The 22,219-nt window shown below is 35.5% G+C and overlaps 1 protein-coding gene across 3 annotated transcripts in view; it reads right to left on the bottom strand.

Annotated features, from left to right (window-relative positions):
• The window catches only part of LOC124258721 (YY1-associated factor 2-like), a 39,897-nt gene extending 28,867 nt beyond the window's left edge, over nucleotides 1–11,030 (bottom strand). For all 3 annotated transcript variants that reach the window (XM_046692798.1, XM_046692799.1, XM_046692800.1), the window contains exons 1-2: nucleotides 10,931–11,030; nucleotides 10,613–10,738 (exon numbers count right to left, since the gene is read on the bottom strand). In XM_046692798.1, coding sequence (XP_046548754.1) covers nucleotides 10,613–10,738; nucleotides 10,931–10,956 — 152 coding nt within the window. In that variant the 5' untranslated portion in view covers nucleotides 10,957–11,030. The remainder of the gene's footprint in view (nucleotides 1–10,612; nucleotides 10,739–10,930) is intronic.
• Between the last annotated feature and the right edge of the window lie 11,189 nt (nucleotides 11,031–22,219).

Below are 22,219 nucleotides of genomic sequence, written 5' to 3'. Positions count from 1 at the left end.
TACTTCACAGATGCCTCAATAGTATACTTGCGCTTCATCTTAACGTTACATAAAATCTTACGATATTAGTTCTGAAAGAAAATATTTTTCTGCCTCCCTATTATTAATGTAAAAAAGGTACTTGCAATGATTTGATGAGACTTTTGCTTCCACATGAAAGAGGGTATCTTCATTTCTGTGGTCTAGACAGAGATGAGATTCCCTTCTCGTCCACATATTTCAATTTACAACTCTGCGAAGTGGGTGGGAGGGGTTTCACTCAGTAATCAGACAGAAAATAAATTTGTTTCGACAAACTGCCACGCAATATTAAAAGAGGTCTCCCTGAGCTACCACCTGCTGAGTTATTCGCAATTCACAAACGATCTTCTAACTCTTCACGAACGTCATCTTGTCTCGCAGTCCAGCATCAACCATTATGCTTGACATATCACTGAGATTAACCCATTGCATGGTGTTATGAAATATTATCTTATCAAATTGCAAACACCAAAAACATGATACTTACTCACTATATTTTTTATACAGTTGATAATCATTGATTTTGGTTGCTCTGTTTTCTCGGTATTATAAAAACTGCTGGGATTAAACTTGTCAAACCCAAGTCCACTTATCTAATTTAAGGTTACAGGAAGTGAACTAATCGTGAACTAAATCCCCTTTTCCGATCCCCCCTATGACAAGTCTCCTTCACAGTAGCTGCAGACAAATGGGGAACAAATCACAAGATAGATCAAACAAGTGTTACAGGAACATCTGGAGGCACACAACCCTTCCCACCCACAACTCAACATGAACTGGCCCATATCACAGACCGGGTGATACCATGTTGGAACTGTAGGTTGGGCAAGACAGCTGTAGGACACAAGCCATGCCTGCCCAGTTCTATGGGGTGCTGCAATGTGGCTGACTATCCCAGGAAACGTGATCTTCCTCTGATGCCGATTACTGTCTCTCCTGTTGTGTCTGTCAGCTGCCATTAGGGTAAAGGAGACATTCAGCCATGCTGTAGAGTTCAATGGGTGTGATCCCACCACAACAGGAGGAGGCTACCCACATCAAGGTGTTCCCATGTTACACGGTACACAGGGAGAGGTTCCTCGGACAATGCCCTATCACAAAGAAAAACGGTGCCATTTCTCCATGATACAAACATGAAGAAGATCAACTGAGAAAATAATCTGCTTTATTGTTTTCAGTTTTATTTTACTTCTTATATTTGCACAGCGAAATAGTAAAGCAATATCACCATGACCGTTAATTAATCAAAGTATGGACCAAACAAACTAGTGACTGAATATTAGTCCTGTTACGATTCACTCGCTCATTCAGTGAATCGAACCATATTCCTTCATGAATTTAATTAATTATTTGTGGTCTCTAACGAAACACTACAGTAACGAATATTTTTAAGAGAGTTATTTTACCTAGAACTTGTTTACTGTTTATCTATGTGAGATATGCAAAATGGCAAAATGGAATATATCCAATCCATGCAGTAGTGCAACTTGTGTTATTTCACCAACGCCACTTACAGCACTGTCATTAGGCTATGAGCAACATTGTTCAGAGTGCTTTTTTGTTTTACAGAAAATATCATTTATAGGTTTCAACTTAAGCAATTATATGACATTTTTGTTATAATAATTCCTTCATATTAAACATAAAATATCCATGAATAAATATTCATATTCATTACCATTTATTTGTAGAATATACTGTATTCACCTCATACTCATAGTGTATTCATTGCAGCCTCACTGAATTCCAGCAATATCACTGTGGGGCACACCAGAAATGGGCTTCACACATTGTACACGTGGGGAATCAAACCTGAGTCCTCGGCGTGACAAGTGAACGCCTTAACCACTAGGCTACCCCACCGCCCCCTCATTGAATATAAGCAACCGTCCACCCAGTCTGGGTACAATAACATAGAATTAACTAAGTCAGTGAGTCTGGCTACATCACCCAGACTGCATGTCTTCTTGGGGAACAGCAGTAGTGAGTGAGTGAGTTTAGTTTTACGCCGCACTCAGCAATATTCCAGCTATATGGTGGCAGTCTGTAAATAATCGAGTCCAGTGATCCAGTGATCAACAGCATGTGCATTGATCTGCACAATTCGGAACCGATTACATGTGTCAACCAAGCCAGCTAACCTGACCACCCAATCCCGTTAGTCGCCTCATGGGTTACTGAAGGCCAATATTCTAAATACAATAATATAAGTACAAATCTCTATAATAAAGACAGAGTAAACTAATATTTTAATCATTCTAATCTTTATATTTACATGTTGAATGCCAGAAAAGGCCAAGTTAGCAGTACAGCTATTAAGCAGTATCTACAAAATTTGCACAACTTAGTATTTAAATGTTGGGACAACTTAAATCTTTAACATTAAACAATAGGGTTTGAACAAGGAACCTCTGACTTTCAACCTTTTACATAGATAATTTTGAACAATGGTTAGCATAATGAATAGTTTCAAAACATCTTCACATTCAGATAAAGTTCAAGTCAACATGGCATAAATCTGGACTAAAACAGTCCCTTTACTGAAATCATTTTATATTTTTAATAATGGGTTTTACCATTTCATTTCTACATAAACTTCTCATAACCAAATTGTTTTAAAGCCCCTACTTCAATAATCAGGAGCCGAACATTCTCTTCAAAAATATCCTCCAATCAAAAAGTGTACTTCATAATACAAGCAGCTGATTGGATTACGTTTCACAAGGTACTACTGACCACTGGTCAAGATAACCTTCCATGAAATGTATGGCTTCAAGTGGTTCAGCTCATGTAACCACACTGGGCATGTATCAAAATCCCATCAGAAGAATATCACTGCATCAACATATGCACCATGTTAAAGGAAGTAACAAAACATAGACTCTGTTGGCTAGCCCAGGGATTTACAGGACGTGAATTTCTGCGTCCTATATGCATAAAAATTGACAATAGATGCAACAAAATTTATCAGCACATCCACAGGGACTCAGAAAAAGTCTAAATACTTTTTGTAAAACTTCCAATCAAGTCACAATAAGTTATCACTGAGCTTGCTACTAGCTGGGTTATGGTATTATTTGCAATTTAATTACTGTAACAATGTGCTGACCATGATACACAATACAATAACAGTATTAATAATAATATTTAAGTGTCTGGGACCCCCATTTTGTTGACCAGGACCCCTGAATATTGAGAGTATGAGTCCCAGGGACCCTCAAACACAGGTCTCCATGTATAATCCTTGCTAGCCTGTCTCAGTCTCTGAACCACATCATTTTCCCTACAGCCTAGCCTTCCCAGCAAATGCTAACGTCCTAAATGAAGCCAATCTAGATTTCCCCAGGTTCTCTGGTCTCCCTGGGGCTCCTTTTCAATTTAAATGGGTTTATTCATTACAATCAAAATTATAAATATTCAGAGATGAATCCTTAGTCTATCTCATTCTGTTGGCTAGTGAGGCTCCTGGGTGTGACGTCAGGTGAAATGGGTTTTAATGTCAAGATTATTGCACCAACATATAGACAGACATGCATGTGTAGCTCTTGTACCAGGTCTATAGCGCCAGTTCTAAAGCGCCAGCACATGCTGGATACCATACTGAAGAAAACAAGAATACCCCATATAAGCATGGTCAGCTGATTCATATCCGGCATGAGTCAACCAGTCTTAGTTTCATTCTCTTAATGCTCACCACCAGACAGAGTAACAACAAGTACATCTTTGGCGTGACTCAGGTAGGGACAGAATCAGACCACCCTTCTTCTGGACAGGTGCTCTATCGATTAGACCACATCAGGCGTGAGTGTGAGCAGATTATATATGTATGACCATGAGCGAATCGAAGCAAATGTTAAGTCACAAGCTAGCAAAGTTGTCATTGTAAAGTACACATAAAGTCATTTTCTGTGTGTGTAATTCTTCATAGGGACAATCATTTAGCATTGGGAATGTTTGTTTTGTTAAAAATGGAATATTTTATCCATTTTACAGATCACTGCTGCACCTTAGACATGTCCTTTCTTTCTTCAGTATTTAGGGCTAGGGTCCACCAAAACCTTCACCATTGGTGTAGTGACAATCGAACATTTAGAACTATTAAAATATTCAGTAAAACAGAGTCCAGGTCAAGCGTGCCTAACAAAAGCGCTGATCTTGCTGCTTCTACAGGTAATGGAAATGGTTGTTTGTGTGTTTGCTCGACCATGCTTGCTGAAGGAAGCTGATTCTCATGCATATTTACATTGCAATATTGTCACATCCAAATTGAACAGCCATTTGTCAATAAAGTCTTGGGCAATTCTGACACTGGAATATACACCACATGCAAACTGAGGCATCTCGGTTATAATATCAACATGACAAGTCTCACTTATACATCCTTCATAAACGACAATTACGTAAACGTCTCGAATTATCATACATTTCTCCATGTGAAGACGGGTCAACAAGACCACCGCTGTGAAGCCATAAATATCTAGCAGGTTGGACATGACACGCTTACCCTTTTCTAAAGCATGCAATGTCCTCACTGAGACAGTGAATTGTGTTTTATGCCGCTATAAAGTTTCAGCAACATCACAATGACACCAGAAATGGGCATCACACATTGTACCCCAGGGGTGGAAATAACTTTAAAATTGCTAGTGTACTTTGGTACAGTGGCACATGTAAAATCACTTGCCCTGATAATTTTCCCACTATACCGTCTGATTTCCTTGTTGATTTTTAAAGTAAACAACACAATTAACATTGGAAAGTCAACCGGACACCGGTACAGCGTGATATACGAATTTGCTTGCCCCACAGAAAAAAACACTGGACTCGGACGTCGGGTGTGGGTTATTTCCATCCCTGTACCCATGTGGGAAATTGAACACAGGCCTTCGGCATCACGAGCAGACGCTTTAATACTTCCATTTACATAATTTTCAGTGCTAAGTTCCTTGTGAGTGGCTATAAGATGCCCTTTATTTCCATCACAAAAATGTCATAATCCTTTCTATACCACCCCTCATTAATTAAGTGATGTTGTAAAGACGAATACTAATTACTTCATGCTTCTGTCAACAAGGTACTTGACCTTGAGACATACATCCTTCAGTGTGAAGAAAACCTTTTCCTAGAAGGAATGCCACTGAAATATATGACCAGCCATCACACATATCAAATCAAACCATCAGACACATATATCTGACCTGGGAGTGTCAAAAACCACATGACGTCTGCTACCAAATGACGCCAATTTTGGAATCTGAGTTAGCGGTTTATGAAATGAAGTGAGGTATCACTGCTACGAGTTTTGCTGTAATACACAAAATGTTGTATAAAGGTTGCTATTTTTGGTTCACAGTTCATCGGGGGGTGGTGGGAATCTAGATGCGGAAGAAGCAGAACATTGGATTGAGTTCAGTTTTACACACCACTTTTAACAATATACCAGCAATGTCATAACTGTGGACACCATTGCACCCATGTGGGGAATCAAATCCTGGTCTTTTGCATGATGAGACAAGCACTTTAATCACTAGGCTACCAACTGTCCCTTCAGAAATTGGAAATCCTCAACGAAACACCAAATTTTAGGGCAAGATGATGGCAGCTCAACTGTCACACTGGTCCTCGACCAACAACTTTTTACAAGAGAAGAGATCGGCCTTAAGTCTCTGGCTGTGTTGGGAACCCGAGATAAAGCCCTTATGATATTATATTATCCTGGAACTTACCTTGATTCAAAGTATGATATTCAGCTCTGAATTTGCAGCACATTTCAATAAAAGAACCAATATTTGAATTACAATATTCCCAATTCATGTTCTATAGCAATAACTAGAGTTGAATTCATTCATGCCAGGTGACTTGTATTTCACCGAGCAATGATTCAACAATTTAATATAAATTCCAAATTTTCTTAGTTTTGAATACTGGAAAAACTTCGTACACCAGCCATTCTGAAAGGACCATGTAGTTAATCTGTTTCTCTGTCCCTGAACCCCATCACTTTCCCTTCCTTCCAGTCCTTTCTGCAATGCTAAACCCCAAAATGAAACAAGTCTAGATGCATATATGAATTACTATTGATTCAAATGTACATGTATTATCATGACGCGTTATCCATATGTAAATGTACATATCTCATTACGCTTGATCCATATGTAAATGTATATATCTCATTACGCTTGACCCATATGTAAATGTATATATCTCATTACGCTTGATCCATATGGAAATGTATATATCTCATTACGCTTGATCCATATGTAAATGTATATATCTCAATACGCTTGATCCATATGTAAATGTATATATCTCATTACGCTTGACCCATATGTAAATGTATATATCTCATTACGCTTGATCCATATGGAAATGTATATATCTCATTACACTTGATCCATATGTAAATGTATATATCTCATTACGCTTGACCCATATGTAAATGTATATATCTCATTACGCTTGATCCATATGTAAATGTATATATCTCATTACGCTTGATCCATATGTAAATGTATATATCTCAATACGCTTGATCCATATGGAAATGTATATATCTCATTACGCTTGATCCATATGGAAATGTATATATCTCATTACGCTTGATCCATATGTAAATGTATATATCTCATTACGCTTGATCCATATGGAAATGTATATATCTCAATACGCTTGATCCATATGTAAATGTATATATCTCATTACGCTTGACCCATATGTAAATGTATATATCTCATTACGCTTGATCCATATGTAAATGTATATATCTCATTACGCTTGACCCATATGTAAATGTATATATCTCATTACGCTTGACCCATATGTAAATGTATATATCTCATTACGCTTGATCCATATGTAAATGTATATATCTTATTTCTAGACTTCTTCAGGTTCTGAATCTCACTCACTGGGGCTCCTTTTCAATTTGGCCCGTGAAGATCCGGGGTAGAATTGGTCTTCAGCAACCCACGCTTGCCACAAAAGGCGACTATGCTTGTCGTAAGAGGCAACTAACGGGATCGGGTGTGGTCAGGCGCGCTGACTTGGTTGACACATGTCATCGGTTCCCAATTGCGCAGATCGATGTTCATGCTGTTGATCACTGGATTGTCTTGTCCAGACTCGATTAATTACAGATCGCCGCCATATAGCTGGAATATTGCTGAGTGCGGTGTAAAACTAAACTCACTCACTCCTTTTCATTTCTATAGTATCAACATGTAGTCTGAAGCTCTAGTTTCGAAAGCGACACCCCCCTTTTCAAAATGACCCCTACTTGGTGTCACTAAATTGCCTGATATGAAGAATCTTTACGTCTTGTCAACAAGCATGAACCCTGCAGTGACAAAATCAGGATTTTCACAAAAAGGGTAAACCAAGACATATGAAAGGTTTCAACTTATTGTCAATTATCTTTCAGTTCCGTGGACAATACATGTGACCTTGTCTGTTCTGTTCTGTTCAATATATTTACAGACATTAACAGCCCAAGAGCAGATTCATCTGCATTGATTTTCATCAGCACAAGAATTGTCAAAACTGATAAGCATTCAGCAAAATAAGGACCCAGGAGCCTATTGATCGGAGCATGTTCAAAGGACTGATTTTCTTCAGCTGTCCAGGGCAGTTATTTATGATGAAGTTTTTCGTCGGGGACTTGTCACAGGCAAGATCAGAACCTCACTCAAAGTTTAACAGCTTCCAGTAAATATCAAGTAAAATCTGAGCTAAATATACAAAAATACTTCAACCAGGGGATTATGTGTTATTAATAGAGTAAATAGATCCACCATCCACTGCACTGGCTTCCATAAAGTGTACAACTGTCAAGCAGTCACAAATGTGTGAGAGTGGTGTCCCCTTTCCGTCACCATGGTGACGTACGATGGTTTAACACTGTGCAGTTCAGATGAGGATTGATCTAAAGGATATGTGGGTTTATGCTGAGTATGAAGGCAGTGATGTCACAGAGTAAACACCAAATAAACCGAAATATTCCAGAAACTCAATTTCAGACTAATGCTTCACAAATAGTCACTTTCCGATGTACGAGTCAAGAGAACAGCAAACAAATGACTGTCGATCCTTTTTACGTAGAGATGGAAACGGAATATTAATGTTTGTTTCGCTGTTGCAGATACCATTCCATCCAATAGACAACCACAAGTAATTTGGACCAGATAAACCATGGATCAAATACGTAAACAATAATCAATTCTGCCGTGGTTTGACATGATACATTCAACCGAGTCACTAAACCTGGCCATGAGATCTACTGGGTCTATCATCATAGGTTGTTTGAAACTAATGTTAACCACAAAAAATCCACTTGGGTCATAGAATTAATAGACAATCACACATTAGCAATAGCGTGAGTGAATTTAGTTTTACAATATTCCAGCAATATCACAGCGGGGGACACCAGTTGTACCCATGTGGGGAATTGAACCTGGGTCTTTGGCATGATGAGCCAATGCCTTAACCACTAGGCTACCCTAACGTCCCCACAAACATAAGAAGTTTTCATTGATGAGAAAACAGAAATGATAATATAATGTAAACAAAATAGTGAAAATGGTTGGCAAAAGGTGCACGATGCACCAATCACAATAAATGAGAAGACATATTAGCAGTAGGTTCACCACAAGAGAATGTGGTTTGATGTGTTCTGGATGACAGTGTACATGCAGAAAACAGTGAGGTATATCTGTTGTGGTGTTGTGTGTAGTTCTGGTGGCGACTATAAGTGAGTGAGTGAGTATGGTCTTATGCCACTTTTAGCAATATTCCATCAATATCACAGAAGGGGACCCCAGAACATTTCACTAATAAGTAGGCATCAGTAACTGAAATGGTTGATAAGTACCTGATGTTATCAGTGACGAATCTACATAGTGCTTTAACGCTAGTGACGAACAGAAATCTCATATGTCCTGTCTGTTTCACTCCCACTGCCAGTATGCGAAATAGTTTCGCTAGCCACTCAGGCTAGCTATGCCTGAACATTACTAGCTCACAAAATAATTCACTAGTCCAAATTATGAATGTGTTAGCTAAGCAAAAGATTACAAAAATAGATGAGAAAAAGATAGTGTCGGCATGACACAGGTTTTGTAATTAAGCTGCTAATATGATGGACATTTTTATCACTAATATCAGGCCATAATCTTGCATGATTTAAAAGTGTATTATAACTTAACAAGTCGGAGAGAGTGATATATTTACAAAATGACCCCACTAGCCAGTTGGACCAGTGACAATTTGTGGAGATTTACTGGCCCGACTGGATTTTTACTAGCCATTTTGATTGGCTGAAATATGTGTAATTTTAAACTAATTTTTTAAGCCAGTAATATTATTTGTTTGTAAAGTACATGACAAGCAACAAGGCATCCTGATCAGATGAGGAAACACCAAAGAAAATGTTGATTTCAAACAGTTTGGCTGCAGAAATGTTATGTAAATTGGTTTGATGCAATGCAAACGATGCATAGAACAAAGAAAATAGAACGCATTCATAGACAGAATGTCAGATTTGGGGCATCAACACAGATTTGCCATGATGGACGTCATGTACATATTGATGCTGTTAAAACAAGTTCATCTGCTAAGAATATGCAACAAATGTTTTAAGCAGCATGTTTCAGAACAAGACAAAAATGCACTGGTATAAGCAATGCAGCCAATCATGAAAGGTTTGTGACATCACAAATAAAAGGTCAGGCTTTATTAAAGTTTTATGTGTTCTTTATTCTTCTCCAAGACTATCAAAAATGGATTTGGTCCACCTGTTTTAGATGAATGTTCCATGATTGTTTAACTGATAGGTTCAAATGTCCTAAATCATCTTTGATATCCTAGATCTATCACTTGTGCAATCCAGGAAGCCAAATTTTCTCAGGTATTACATATACACCTTTGTTCTTAACATACAACCGCGTGAAGAAATGGATCGCACCGTCATACATACCCCGTCATACATGTTAGTTGGTATCAGAGATCAAATGTTACTACTAATACTAGTGACATTTAAGTTGGTTTCACAAACAATTTTCTTAACAGATGAGTGGAGAAAACAATGAAATCAAATACCCTATATTTGAATTATACCTAACATGTGGTCAGTCACGCAACAAATGTTAATATATTTGCAACATTATTAGTTTATTTAAATAGCCTCCAGGTTTTGGAAATGATAAACATATGTACACAAAAAATAAGCTTTTGAAAAATATAACAATGTCGTATTTCCCTTGGAAATATAGGAAATCTTAATATAATGTTACACTAAGGGCAACCACTGCCATAGTTGTAAAATCTATATGTAGGTCAGATTAGTCAGAAGATGTGGGTAAGTAGGTCACACTGTCTAGATCAGCTGGTAAGATGTTATTGGCAATGGACTGCCTACCTGGTGTAAACAATGGTAAACAAGCGTATGGTACGCTTTCTGTACACCTTCCTAAAACGCAGTAGATCCGTAATGTCGTGCATTCTCACTTGGTAGGTGTTGGGAAGGTTTGTGATACAGACACTGTTTATGTTAACGACAAGCTGCACGCGACTGTCGTAATATCGTCTAACACCTTACCTGGTAGAAGTGCCTTTCCTGACATCGCACATTTCACACTTATAGGCTTCGGGGGAGTTTTTGTACGTGCAAACACTGCAGTCCCAGAATCCTTCGTCTGGGGCAGACTTAGACTGGCGTTTTGATCTGCAAGACCATGGGACATTGTTTATAATGATTGTCAACAGACGCAAGTTATTTTCATTCGCGAGGTCAACCATAGTTTATGTATAGGAACAAAACCAACGCGATGCGAGAGTGTTATCGGTGTTTTAGTGACTTTAGAAATATACTTCGACGTTGTAATTTGGCAGAAGTATAATTGAAGATCTGGGCTACCTGCTTGAGCTCCGTTTTTCCTCCATGGAGGCTTCGATTTGCTTATTTCAAACAAAATTTCTTTCAGTGTACAACCAAGCCGTCTCAGTTCCGTCCAAGATGGCGGACAGAGTCGGCACGTGACCGTTTTCAACCAATCAACATCTTTATTTACAGGCTTGACGGCAACGTCATGTCGCGCGAAATACCATTTTACGAACGGACACCTGCTTGGTATATTCTAGTTGAAGTTTGATTTTCTTTTCATAAAAAGAAGTGTTTTCCATACAATTACCCACTAATGCGACAATTTATGTTTAGAGGGAAGATATTCTCCAAATTGTAGAGAACACAGAAAGATTTTATCACGATAGGACACACATCAGGGATTGTGTCACAATGTTTCCATCATTGTGTGTATATTTTAAACGTGTATATTTTTATCATATTAATGAAGAGGACATTTCTCGAAAAAATAATATCGAGAATTTGTCCAACATGCTATTGATAATGTTTGACCTTGTAATCTTAAATACAATGTCATTAAAGACACCTGGTCGTCATATATTTTGACATGTCCCCTGCCAGTGGCACCTATATCATATACATGTAGGTCTATTTGTAGAGATATATCTGCAAAGGCAAGAAATATTAAAAGCTTACGTGTTTTGACAGTAACTGTTTTTCTCGTCGTTATGTAACACACATCCATTCCCGGATCGCGAATTATTTTTTTTTCTCTCTCTAGTATAAATTTCACCAGAAGCTGCTTCAATATGATCAAAGAGTGACATACTTCAGGATAGGTTGGACATGTTACCGAAAATATCGCTAGCTACGCAAACATGATTTACCCTTTCACCGCCACACGTACATGTACATATATATATAGTTCGACGACAGCTCGCAATGACACAATATTTGATTATTTCATTTAAAAAAATGTACTGGAATTTAAACCTTTCAATATTCGAGGTCATTTAATTTCACAACCGTAATAATCCCGGCCACACAAAGCTGAAGGTGTGCTGTATCTGTCAAGGCTGAAGTTGTTTATCAAGGTAAACAAGCAAACGCCATCGGTGACAAGTTAATGCGAATGAGGTGTGTCCCACCCCTGTATGTTGTAGTGTTTGTGTCTATCACACCTGTGTCAATGACTGTGACACCGATAAGGTTGCGTAACTGCCTTTCGCACCGTCGTATCACCCCGTGCCACACTTCTGTACAGGATACAAAATATACCAGAAATTTAATTAACGTCGGTTGTTATTTCGACACAAAAATTTAAGATGAAAGAACATGTCACAACTGAGGTGATAAAATAGTTAATGGAAACAGTTGAGTTGTTTGATGATGGGATCGGTGGAGATAACGGGGTGGTATAACCAATCAGAAGTCAGGACCTTCTTCACGACCACGCTATTCGTCATTGCACGGACGTTATGTGTAGCACGTGCATTATTAACATCATTGCATGGACGTTATGTGTAGACCGTGCACTATTAACATCATTGCATGGACGTTATGCATTGACCGTGCACTATTAACATCATTGCATGGACGTTATGCATTGACCGTGCACTATTTATATCATTGCACGGACGTTATGTGTAGCACGTGCATTATTCACATCATTGCACGGACGTTATGCATTGACCGTGCACTATTAATATCATTGCACAGACGTTATGTGTAGTACGTGCATTATTAACATCATTGCATGGACGTTATGTGTAGCACGTGCATTATTAACATCATTGCACGGAGGTTATGCATTGACCGTGCACTATTAACATCATTGCATGGACGTTATGCATTGACCGTGCACTATTTATATCATTGCACGGACGTTATGTGTAGCACGTGCATTATTAACATCATTGCACGGACGTTATGCATTGACCGTGCACTATTAATATCATTGCACAGACGTTATGTGTAGTACGTGCATTATTAACATCATTGCATGGACGTTATGTGTAGACCGTGCATTATTAACATCATTGCACGGACGTTATGTATTGACCGTGCACTATTAAAATCATTGCACAGACGTTATGTGTAGCACGTGCATTATTAACATCATTGCATGGACGTTATGTGTAGACCGTGCATTATTAACATCATTGCACGGACGTTATGTATTGACCGTGCACTATTAAAATCATTGCACGGACGTTATGTGTAGCACGTGCATTATTAACATCATTGCATGGACGTTATGTGTAGACCGTGCATTATTAACATCATTGCACGGACGTTATGTATTGACCGCACTATTATTAAAACTCATTGCACGGACGTTATGTGTAGACCGTGCATTATTAACATCATTGCATGGACGTTATGTGTAGACCGTGCATTATTAACATCATTGCACGGACGTTATGTATTGACCGTGCACTATTAAAATCATTGCATGGACGTTATGTGTAGGCCGTGCATTATTAACATCATTGCACGGACGTTATGTGTAGCACGTGCATTATTAACATCATTGCACGGACGTTATGTGTAGCACGTGCATTATTAACATCATTGCATGGACGTTATGTGTAGACCGTGCATTATTAACATCATTGCACGGACGTTATGTGTAGACCGTGCATTATTAACATCATTGCATGGACGTTATGCATTGACCGTGCACTATTAATATCATTGCACGGACGTTATGTATAGACCGTCGCATTATTAACATCATTGCACGGACGTTATGTGCATTGACCGTGTCCACTATTAATATCATTGCACGGACGTTATGTAGCCCGCATTATTAATATCATTGCACGGACGTTATGTATAGACCTTCCACTATTAATATCATTGCACGGACGTTATGTATAGACCTTCCACTATTAATATCATTGCACGGACGTTATGTATTGACCGTCCACTATTAAAATCATTGCACGGACGTTATGTATAGACCGTCCACTATTAATATCATTGCACGGACGTTATGCATGCATAGATCGTCCACTATTAATATCATTGCACGGGGGTTATGTATTGACCGTCCACTATCAATATCATTGCAAGGACGTCATGCATAGACCGTCCACTATTAATATCATTGCACGGACGTCATGCATAGACCGTCCACTTTCAATATCATTGCACGGAGGTTATGCATGCATAGACCATCCACTATTAATATCATTGCACGGACGTTATGCATGCATAGACCGTCCACTATTAATATCACTGCACGGACGATATGTATTGACCGTCCACTATTAATATCATTGCACGGATGTTATGCATGCATAGTCCGTCCACTATTAATATTATTGCACGGACGTTATGTATTGACCGTCCACTATTAATATATTTGCACGGACGTCATGCATAGACCGTCCACTATTAATATCGTTGCATGGACGTTATGTATAGACCGTCCACTATTAAATCATTGCACGGACGTCATGCATAGACCGTCCACTATCAATATCATTGCACGGAGGTTATGTATTGACCGTCCACAATCAATATCATTGCACGGACGTTATGTATTGACCGTCCACTATCAATATCATTGCACGGACGTCATACTCATAGACCGTCCACTATTAATATTATTGCACGGACGTCATGCATAGATCGTCCACTTTCAATATCATTGCACGGAGGTTATGCATGTATTGACCGTCCACTATCAATATCATTGCAAGGACGTCATGCATAGACCGTCCACTATTAATATCATTGCACGGACGTCATGCATAGACCGTCCACTTTCAATATCATTGCACGGAGGTTATGCATGTAGGCCCACTATCAATATATTGCAAGGACGCATGCATTGACCGGCCCACTATCAATATCATTGCACGGACGTCATGCATAGACCGGCCCACTATTAATATCATTGCACGGGGTTATGTATGTATTGACCGGCCCACTATCAATAATAAGGATGTCATGCATAGACCGGCCCACTATTAATATCATTGCACGGAGGTTATGCATCCATCCACTTTTGACCATTGCACGGATCAATATCATTGCCCACTATCAATATCATTGCACGGACGTCATGCATAGACCGTCCACTATTAATATCATTGCACGGACGTCATGCATAGACCGTCCACTTTCAATATCATTGCACGGAGGTTATGCATGTATTGACCGTCCACTATCAATATCATTGCAAGGACGTCATGCATAGACCGTCCACTATTAATATCATTGCACGGACGTCATGCATAGACCGTCCACTTTCAATATCATTGCACGGAGGTTATGCATGTATTGACCGTCCACTATCAATATCACTGCCCGGCCGTTACGTATTATTACATGGATGTCACAAGTATACCATAATTTGCCAAGCTTGTTTGTTGTTATCATTGTGAGAAGGTTTGTAGATCATTATTACGTATCATTGTGAGAAGGTTTGTAGATCATTATTACGTATCATTATGAGAAGGTTTGTAGATCATTATTACGTATCATTGTGAGAAGGTTTGTAGATCATTATTACGTATCATTGTGAGAAGGTTTGTAGATCATTATTACGTATCATTTGCAGAGAAGGTTTGTAGATCATTATTACGTATCATTGTGAGAAGGTTTGTAGATCATTATTACGTATCATTGTGAGAAGGTTTGTAGATCATTATTACGTATCATTATGAGAAGGTTTGTAGATCATTATTACGTATCATTGTGAGAAGGTTTGTAGATCATTATTACGTATCATTGTGAGAAGGTTTGTAGATCATTATTACGTATCATTGTGAGAAGGTTTGTAGATCATTATTACGTATCATTATGAGAAGGTTTGTAGATCATTATTACGTATCATTGTGAGAAGGTTTATAGATCATTATTACGTATCATTGTGAGAAGGTTTATAGATCATTATTACGTATCATTGTGAGAAGGTTTTATAGATCATTATTACGTATCATTATGAGAAGGTTTGTAGATCATTATTACGTATCATTGTGAGAAGGTTTATAGATCATTATTACGTATCATTGTGAGAAGGTTTATAGATCATTATTACGTATCATTGTGAGAAGGTTTATAGATCATTATTACGTATCATTGTGAGAAGGTTTATAGATCATTATTACGTATCATTGTGAGAAGGTTTTATAGATCATTATTACGTATCATTGTGAGAAGGTTTTATAGATCATTATTACGTATCATTGTGAGAAGGTTTATAGATCATTATTACGTATCATTGTGAGAAGGTTTATAGATCATTATTACGTATCATTGTGAGAAGGTTTTATAGATCATTATTACGTATCATTGTGAGAAGGTTTTATAGATCATTATTACGTATCATTGTGAGGTTTTATAGATCATTATTACGTATCATTGTGAGAAGGTTTATAGATCATTATTACGTATCATTGTGAGAAGGTTTTATAGATCATTATTACGTATCATTGTGAGAAGGTTTTATAGATCATTATTACGTATCATTGTGAGAAGGTCTTTATAGATCATTATTACGTATCATTGTGTTTTATAGATCATTATTACGTATCATTGTGAGAAGGTTTTATAGATCATTATTACGCATCATTGTGAGAAGGTTTTATAGATCATTATTACGTATCATTGTGAGAAGGTTTTATAGATCATTATTACGTATCATTGTGAGAAGGTTTTATAGATCATTATTACGCATCATTGTGAGAAGGTTTTATAGATCATTATTACGTATCATTGTGAGAAGGTTTTATAGATCATTATTACGTATCATTGTGAGAAGGTTTTATAGATCATTATTACGTATCATTGTGAGAAGTTTTATAGATCATTATTACGTATCATTGTGAGAAGGTTTTATAGATCATTATTACGTATCATTGTGAGAAGGTTTATAGATCATTATTACGCATCATTGTGAGAAGGTTTTTATAGATCATTATTACGCATCATTGTGAGAAGGTTTTATAGATCATTATTACGTATCATTGTGAGAAGGTTTTATAGATCATTATTACGCATCATTGTGAGAAGGTTTTATAGATCATTATTACGTATCATTGTGAGAAGGTTTTATAGATCATTATTACGTATCATTGTGAGAAGGTTTTATAGATCATTATTACGTATCATTGTGAGAAGGTTTTATAGATCATTATTACGTATCATTGTGAGAAGGTTTTATAGATCATTATTACGTATCATTGTGAGAAGGTTTTATAGATCATTATTACGCATCATTGTGAGAAGGTTTATAGATCATTATTACGTATCATTGTGAGAAGGTTTTATAGATCATTATTACGTATCATTGTGAGAAGGTTTTATAGATCATTATTACGTATCATTGTGAGAAGGTTTTATAGATCATTATTACGCATCATTGTGAGAGGTTTTATAGATCATTATTACGTATTACGATCATTACATCATTATGAGAAGTTTTATAGATCATTATTACGTATCATTGTGAGAAGGTTTTATAGATCATTATTACGTATCATTGTGAGAAGGTTTTATAGATCATTATTACGCATCATTGTGAGAAGGTTTTATAGATCATTATTACGCATCATTGTGAGAAGGTTTTATAGATCATTATTACGTATCATTGTGAGAGGTTTTATAGATCATTACGTATCATTGTGAGAAGGTTTTATAGATATCATCATTGTGAGAAGGTTTTATAGATCATTATTACGTATCATTGTGAGAAGGTTTTATTAGATCATTTGACACGTATAGTTCTTTTATCGTATCATTGTGAGAAGGTTTTATAGATCATTATTACGCATCATTGTGAGAAGGTTCTTTATAGATCATTATTACGCATCATTGTGAGAAGGTTTTATAGATCATTATTACGCATCATTGTGAGAAGGTTTTATAGATCATTATTACGCATCATTGTGAGAAGGTTTTATAGATCATTATTATGCATCATTGTGAGTAGGTTTTATAGATCATTATTACGTATCATTGTGAGAAGGTTTTATAGATCATTATTACGCATCATTGTGAGAAGGTTTTATAGATCATTATTACGTATCATTGTGAGAAGGTTTTATAGATCATTATTACGTATCATTGTGAGAAGGTTTTATAGATCATTATTACGTATCATTGTGAGAAGGTTTTATAGATCATTATTACGTATCATTGTGAGAAGGTTTATAGATCATTATTACGTATCATTGTGAGAAGGTTTTATAGATCATTATTACGCATCATTGTGAGAAGGTTTTATAGATCATTATTACGTATCATTGTGAGAAGGTTTTATAGATCATTATTACGTATCATTGTGAGAAGGTTTTATAGATCATTATTACGTATCATTGTGAGAAGGTTTTATAGATCATTATTACGTATCATTGTGAGAAGGTTTTATAGATCATTATTACGTATCATTGTGAGAAGGTTTTATAGATCATTATTACGTATCATTGTGAGAAGGTTTTATAGATCATTATTACGTATCATTGTGAAGGTTTTATAGATCATTATTACGTATCATTGTGAGAAGGTTTTATAGATCATTATTACGTATCATTGTGAGAAGGTTTTATAGATCATCATTACGTATCATTGTGAGAAGGTTTTATAGATCATTATTACGTATCATTGTGAGAAGGTTTTATAGATCATTATTACGTATCATTGTGAGAAGGTTTTATAGATCATTATTACGTATCATTGTGAGAAGGTTTTATAGATCATTATTACGTATCATTGTGAGAAGGTTTTATAGATCATTATTACGTATCATTGTGAGAAGGTTTTATAGATCATTATTACGTATCATTGTGAGAAGGTTTTATAGATCATTATTACGTATCATTGTGAGAAGGTTTTATAGATCATTATTACGTATCATTGTGAGAAGGTTTTATAGATCATTATTACGTATCATTGTGAGAAGGTTTTATAGATCATTATTACGTATCATTGTGAGAAGGTTTTATAGATCATTATTACGTATCATTGTGAGAAGGTTTTATAGATCATTATTACGTATCATTGTGAGAAGGTTTTATAGATCATTATTACGTATCATTGTGAGAAGGTTTTATAGATCATTATTATGTATCATTGTGAGAAGGTTTTATAGATCATTATTACGTATCATTGTGAGAAGGTTTTATAGATCATTATTACGTATCATTGTGAGAAGGTTTTATAGATCATTATTACGTATCATTGTGAGAAGGTTTTATAGATCATTATTACGTATCATTGTGAGAAGGTTTTATAGATCATTATTACGTATCATTGTGAGAAGGTTTTATAGATCATTATTACGTATCATTGTGAGAAGGTTTTATAGATCATTATTACGTATCATTGTGAGAAGGTTTTATAGATCATTATTACGTATCATTGTGAGAAGGTTTTATAGATCATTATTACGTATCATTGTGAGAAGGTTTTATAGATCATTATTACGTATCATTGTGAGAAGGTTTTATAGATCATTATTACGTATCATTGTGAGAAGGTTTTATAGATCATTATTACGTATCATTGTGAGAAGGTTTTATAGATCATTATTACGTATCATTGTGAGAAGGTTTTATAGATCATTATTACGTATCATTGTGAGAAGGTTTTATAGATCATTATTACGTATCATTGTGAGAAGGTTTTATAGATCATTATTACGTATCATTGTGAGAAGGTTTTATAGATCATTATTACGTATCATTGTGAGAAGGTTTTATAGATCATTATTACGTATCATTGTGAGAAGGTTTTATAGATCATTATTACGTATCATTGTGAGAAGGTTTTATAGATCATTATTACGTATCATTGTGAGAAGGTTTTATAGATCATTATTACGTATCATTGTGAGAAGGGATCATTATTATGTATCATTTATAGATCATTATTACGTATCATTGTGAGAAGGTTTTATAGATCATTATTACGTATCATTGTGAGAAGGTTTTATAGATCATTATTACGTATCATTGTGAGAAGGTTTTATAGATCATTATTACGTATCATTGTGAGAAGGTTTTATAGATCATTATTACGTATCATTGTGAGAAGGTTTTATAGATCATTATTACGTATCATTGTGAGAAGGTTTTATAGATCATTATTACGTATCATTGTGAGAAGGTTTTATAGATCATTATTACGTATCATTGTGAGAAGGTTTTATAGATCATTATTACGTATCATTGTGAGAAGGTTTTATAGATCATTATTACGTATCATTGTGAAGGTTTTATAGATCATTATTACGTATCATTGTGAGAAGGTTTTATAGATTATTACGTATCATTGTGAGAAGGTTTTATAGATCATTATTACGTATCATTGTGAGAAGGTTTATAGATCATTATTACGTATCATTGTGAGAAGGTTTTATAGATCATTATTATGTATCATTGTGAGAAGGGTTTATAGATCATTATTACGTATCATTGTGAGAAGGTTTTATAGATCATTATTACGTATCATTGTGAGAAGGTTTTATAGATCATTATTACGTATCATTGTGAGAAGGTTTTATAGATCATTATTACGTATCATTGTGAGAAGGTTTTATAGATCATTATTACGTATCATTGTGAGAAGGTTTTATAGATCATTATTACGTATCATTGTGAGAAGGTTTTATAGATCATTATTACGTATCATTGTGAAGGTTTTATAGATCATTATTACGTATCATTGTGAGAAGGTTTTATAGATCATTATTACGTATCATTGTGAGAAGGTTTTATAGATCATTATTACGTATCATTGTGAGAAGGTTTATAGATCATTATTACGTATCATTGTGAGAAGGTTTTATAGATCATTATTACGTATCATTGTGAGAAGGTTTTATAGATCATTATTACGTATCATTGTGAGAAGGTTTTATAGATCATTATTACGTATCATTGTGAAGGTTTTATAGATCATTATTACGTATCATTGTGAGAAGGTTTTATAGATCATTATTACGTATCATTGTGAGAAGGTTTTATAGATCATTATTACGTATCATTGTGAGAAGGTTTTATAGATCATTATTACGTATCATTGTGAAGGTTTTATAAGGTTTTATAGATCATTATTATAGATCGTATCATGTATCATTGTGAGAAGGTTTTATAGATCATTATTACGTATCATTGTGAGAAGGTTTTATAGATCATTATTACGTATCATTGTGAGAAGGTTTATAGATCATTATTACGTATCATTGTGAGAAGGGTATTCATTGTATAGATCATTATTACGTATCATTGTGAGAAGGTTTTATAGATCATTATTACGTATCATTGTGAGAAGGTTTATAGATCATTATTACGTATCATTGTGAAGTTTTATAGTTTTAGATAGATTATTATTACGTATCATTGTGAAGGTTTATAGATCATTATTACGTATCATTGTGAGAAGGTTTTATAGATCATTATTACGTATCATTGTGAGAAGGTTTTATAGATCATTATTATGTATCATTGTGAGAAGGTTTTATAGATCATTATTACGTATCATTGTGAGAAGGTTTTATAGATTTTATAGATCATTGTATTACGTATCATTGTGTGAGGTTTTATAGATCATTATTACGTATCATTGTGAGAAGGTTTTATAGATCATTATTACGTATCATTGTGAGAAGGTGAGAAGGTTTTATAGATCATTATTACGTATCATTGTGAGAAGGTTTTATAGATCATTATTACGTATCATTGTGAGAAGGTTTTATAGATCATTATTATGTATCATTGTGAGAAGGTTTTATAGATCATTATTACGTATCATTGTGAGAAGGTTTTATAGATCATTATTACGTATCATTGTGAGAAGGTTTTATAGATCATTATTACGTATCACGTGAGAAGGTTCATATGTATCATTGTGAGAAGGTTTTATAGATCATTATTACGTATCATTGTGAGAAGGTTTATAGATCATTATTACGTATCATTGTGAGGTTTATAGATCATTATTACGTATCATTGTGAGAAGGTTTTATAGATCATTATTACGTATCATTGTGAGAAGGTTTTATAGATCATTATTACGTATCATTGTGAGAAGGTAGATTTATAGATCATTATTACGTATCATTGTGAGAAGGTTTTATAGATCATTATTACGTATCATTGTGAGAAGGTTTTATAGATCATTATTACGTATCATTGTGAGAAGGTTTTATAGATCATTATTACGTATCATTGTGAGAAGGTTTTATAGATCATTATTACGTATCATTGTGAGAAGGTTTTATAGATCATTATTACGTATCATTGTGAGAGGTTTTATAGATCATTATTACGTATCATTGTGAGGTTTTATAGATCATTATTACGTATCATTGTGAGAAGGTTTTATAGA

This window comes from Haliotis rubra, unplaced genomic scaffold (genome assembly GCF_003918875.1).
Source record: "Haliotis rubra isolate DU_JTF1 unplaced genomic scaffold, ASM391887v1 Scf7, whole genome shotgun sequence".
Taxonomy (NCBI): domain Eukaryota; kingdom Metazoa; phylum Mollusca; class Gastropoda; order Lepetellida; family Haliotidae; genus Haliotis; species Haliotis rubra.
This window is presented reverse-complemented; position numbering and strand designations above follow the sequence as displayed.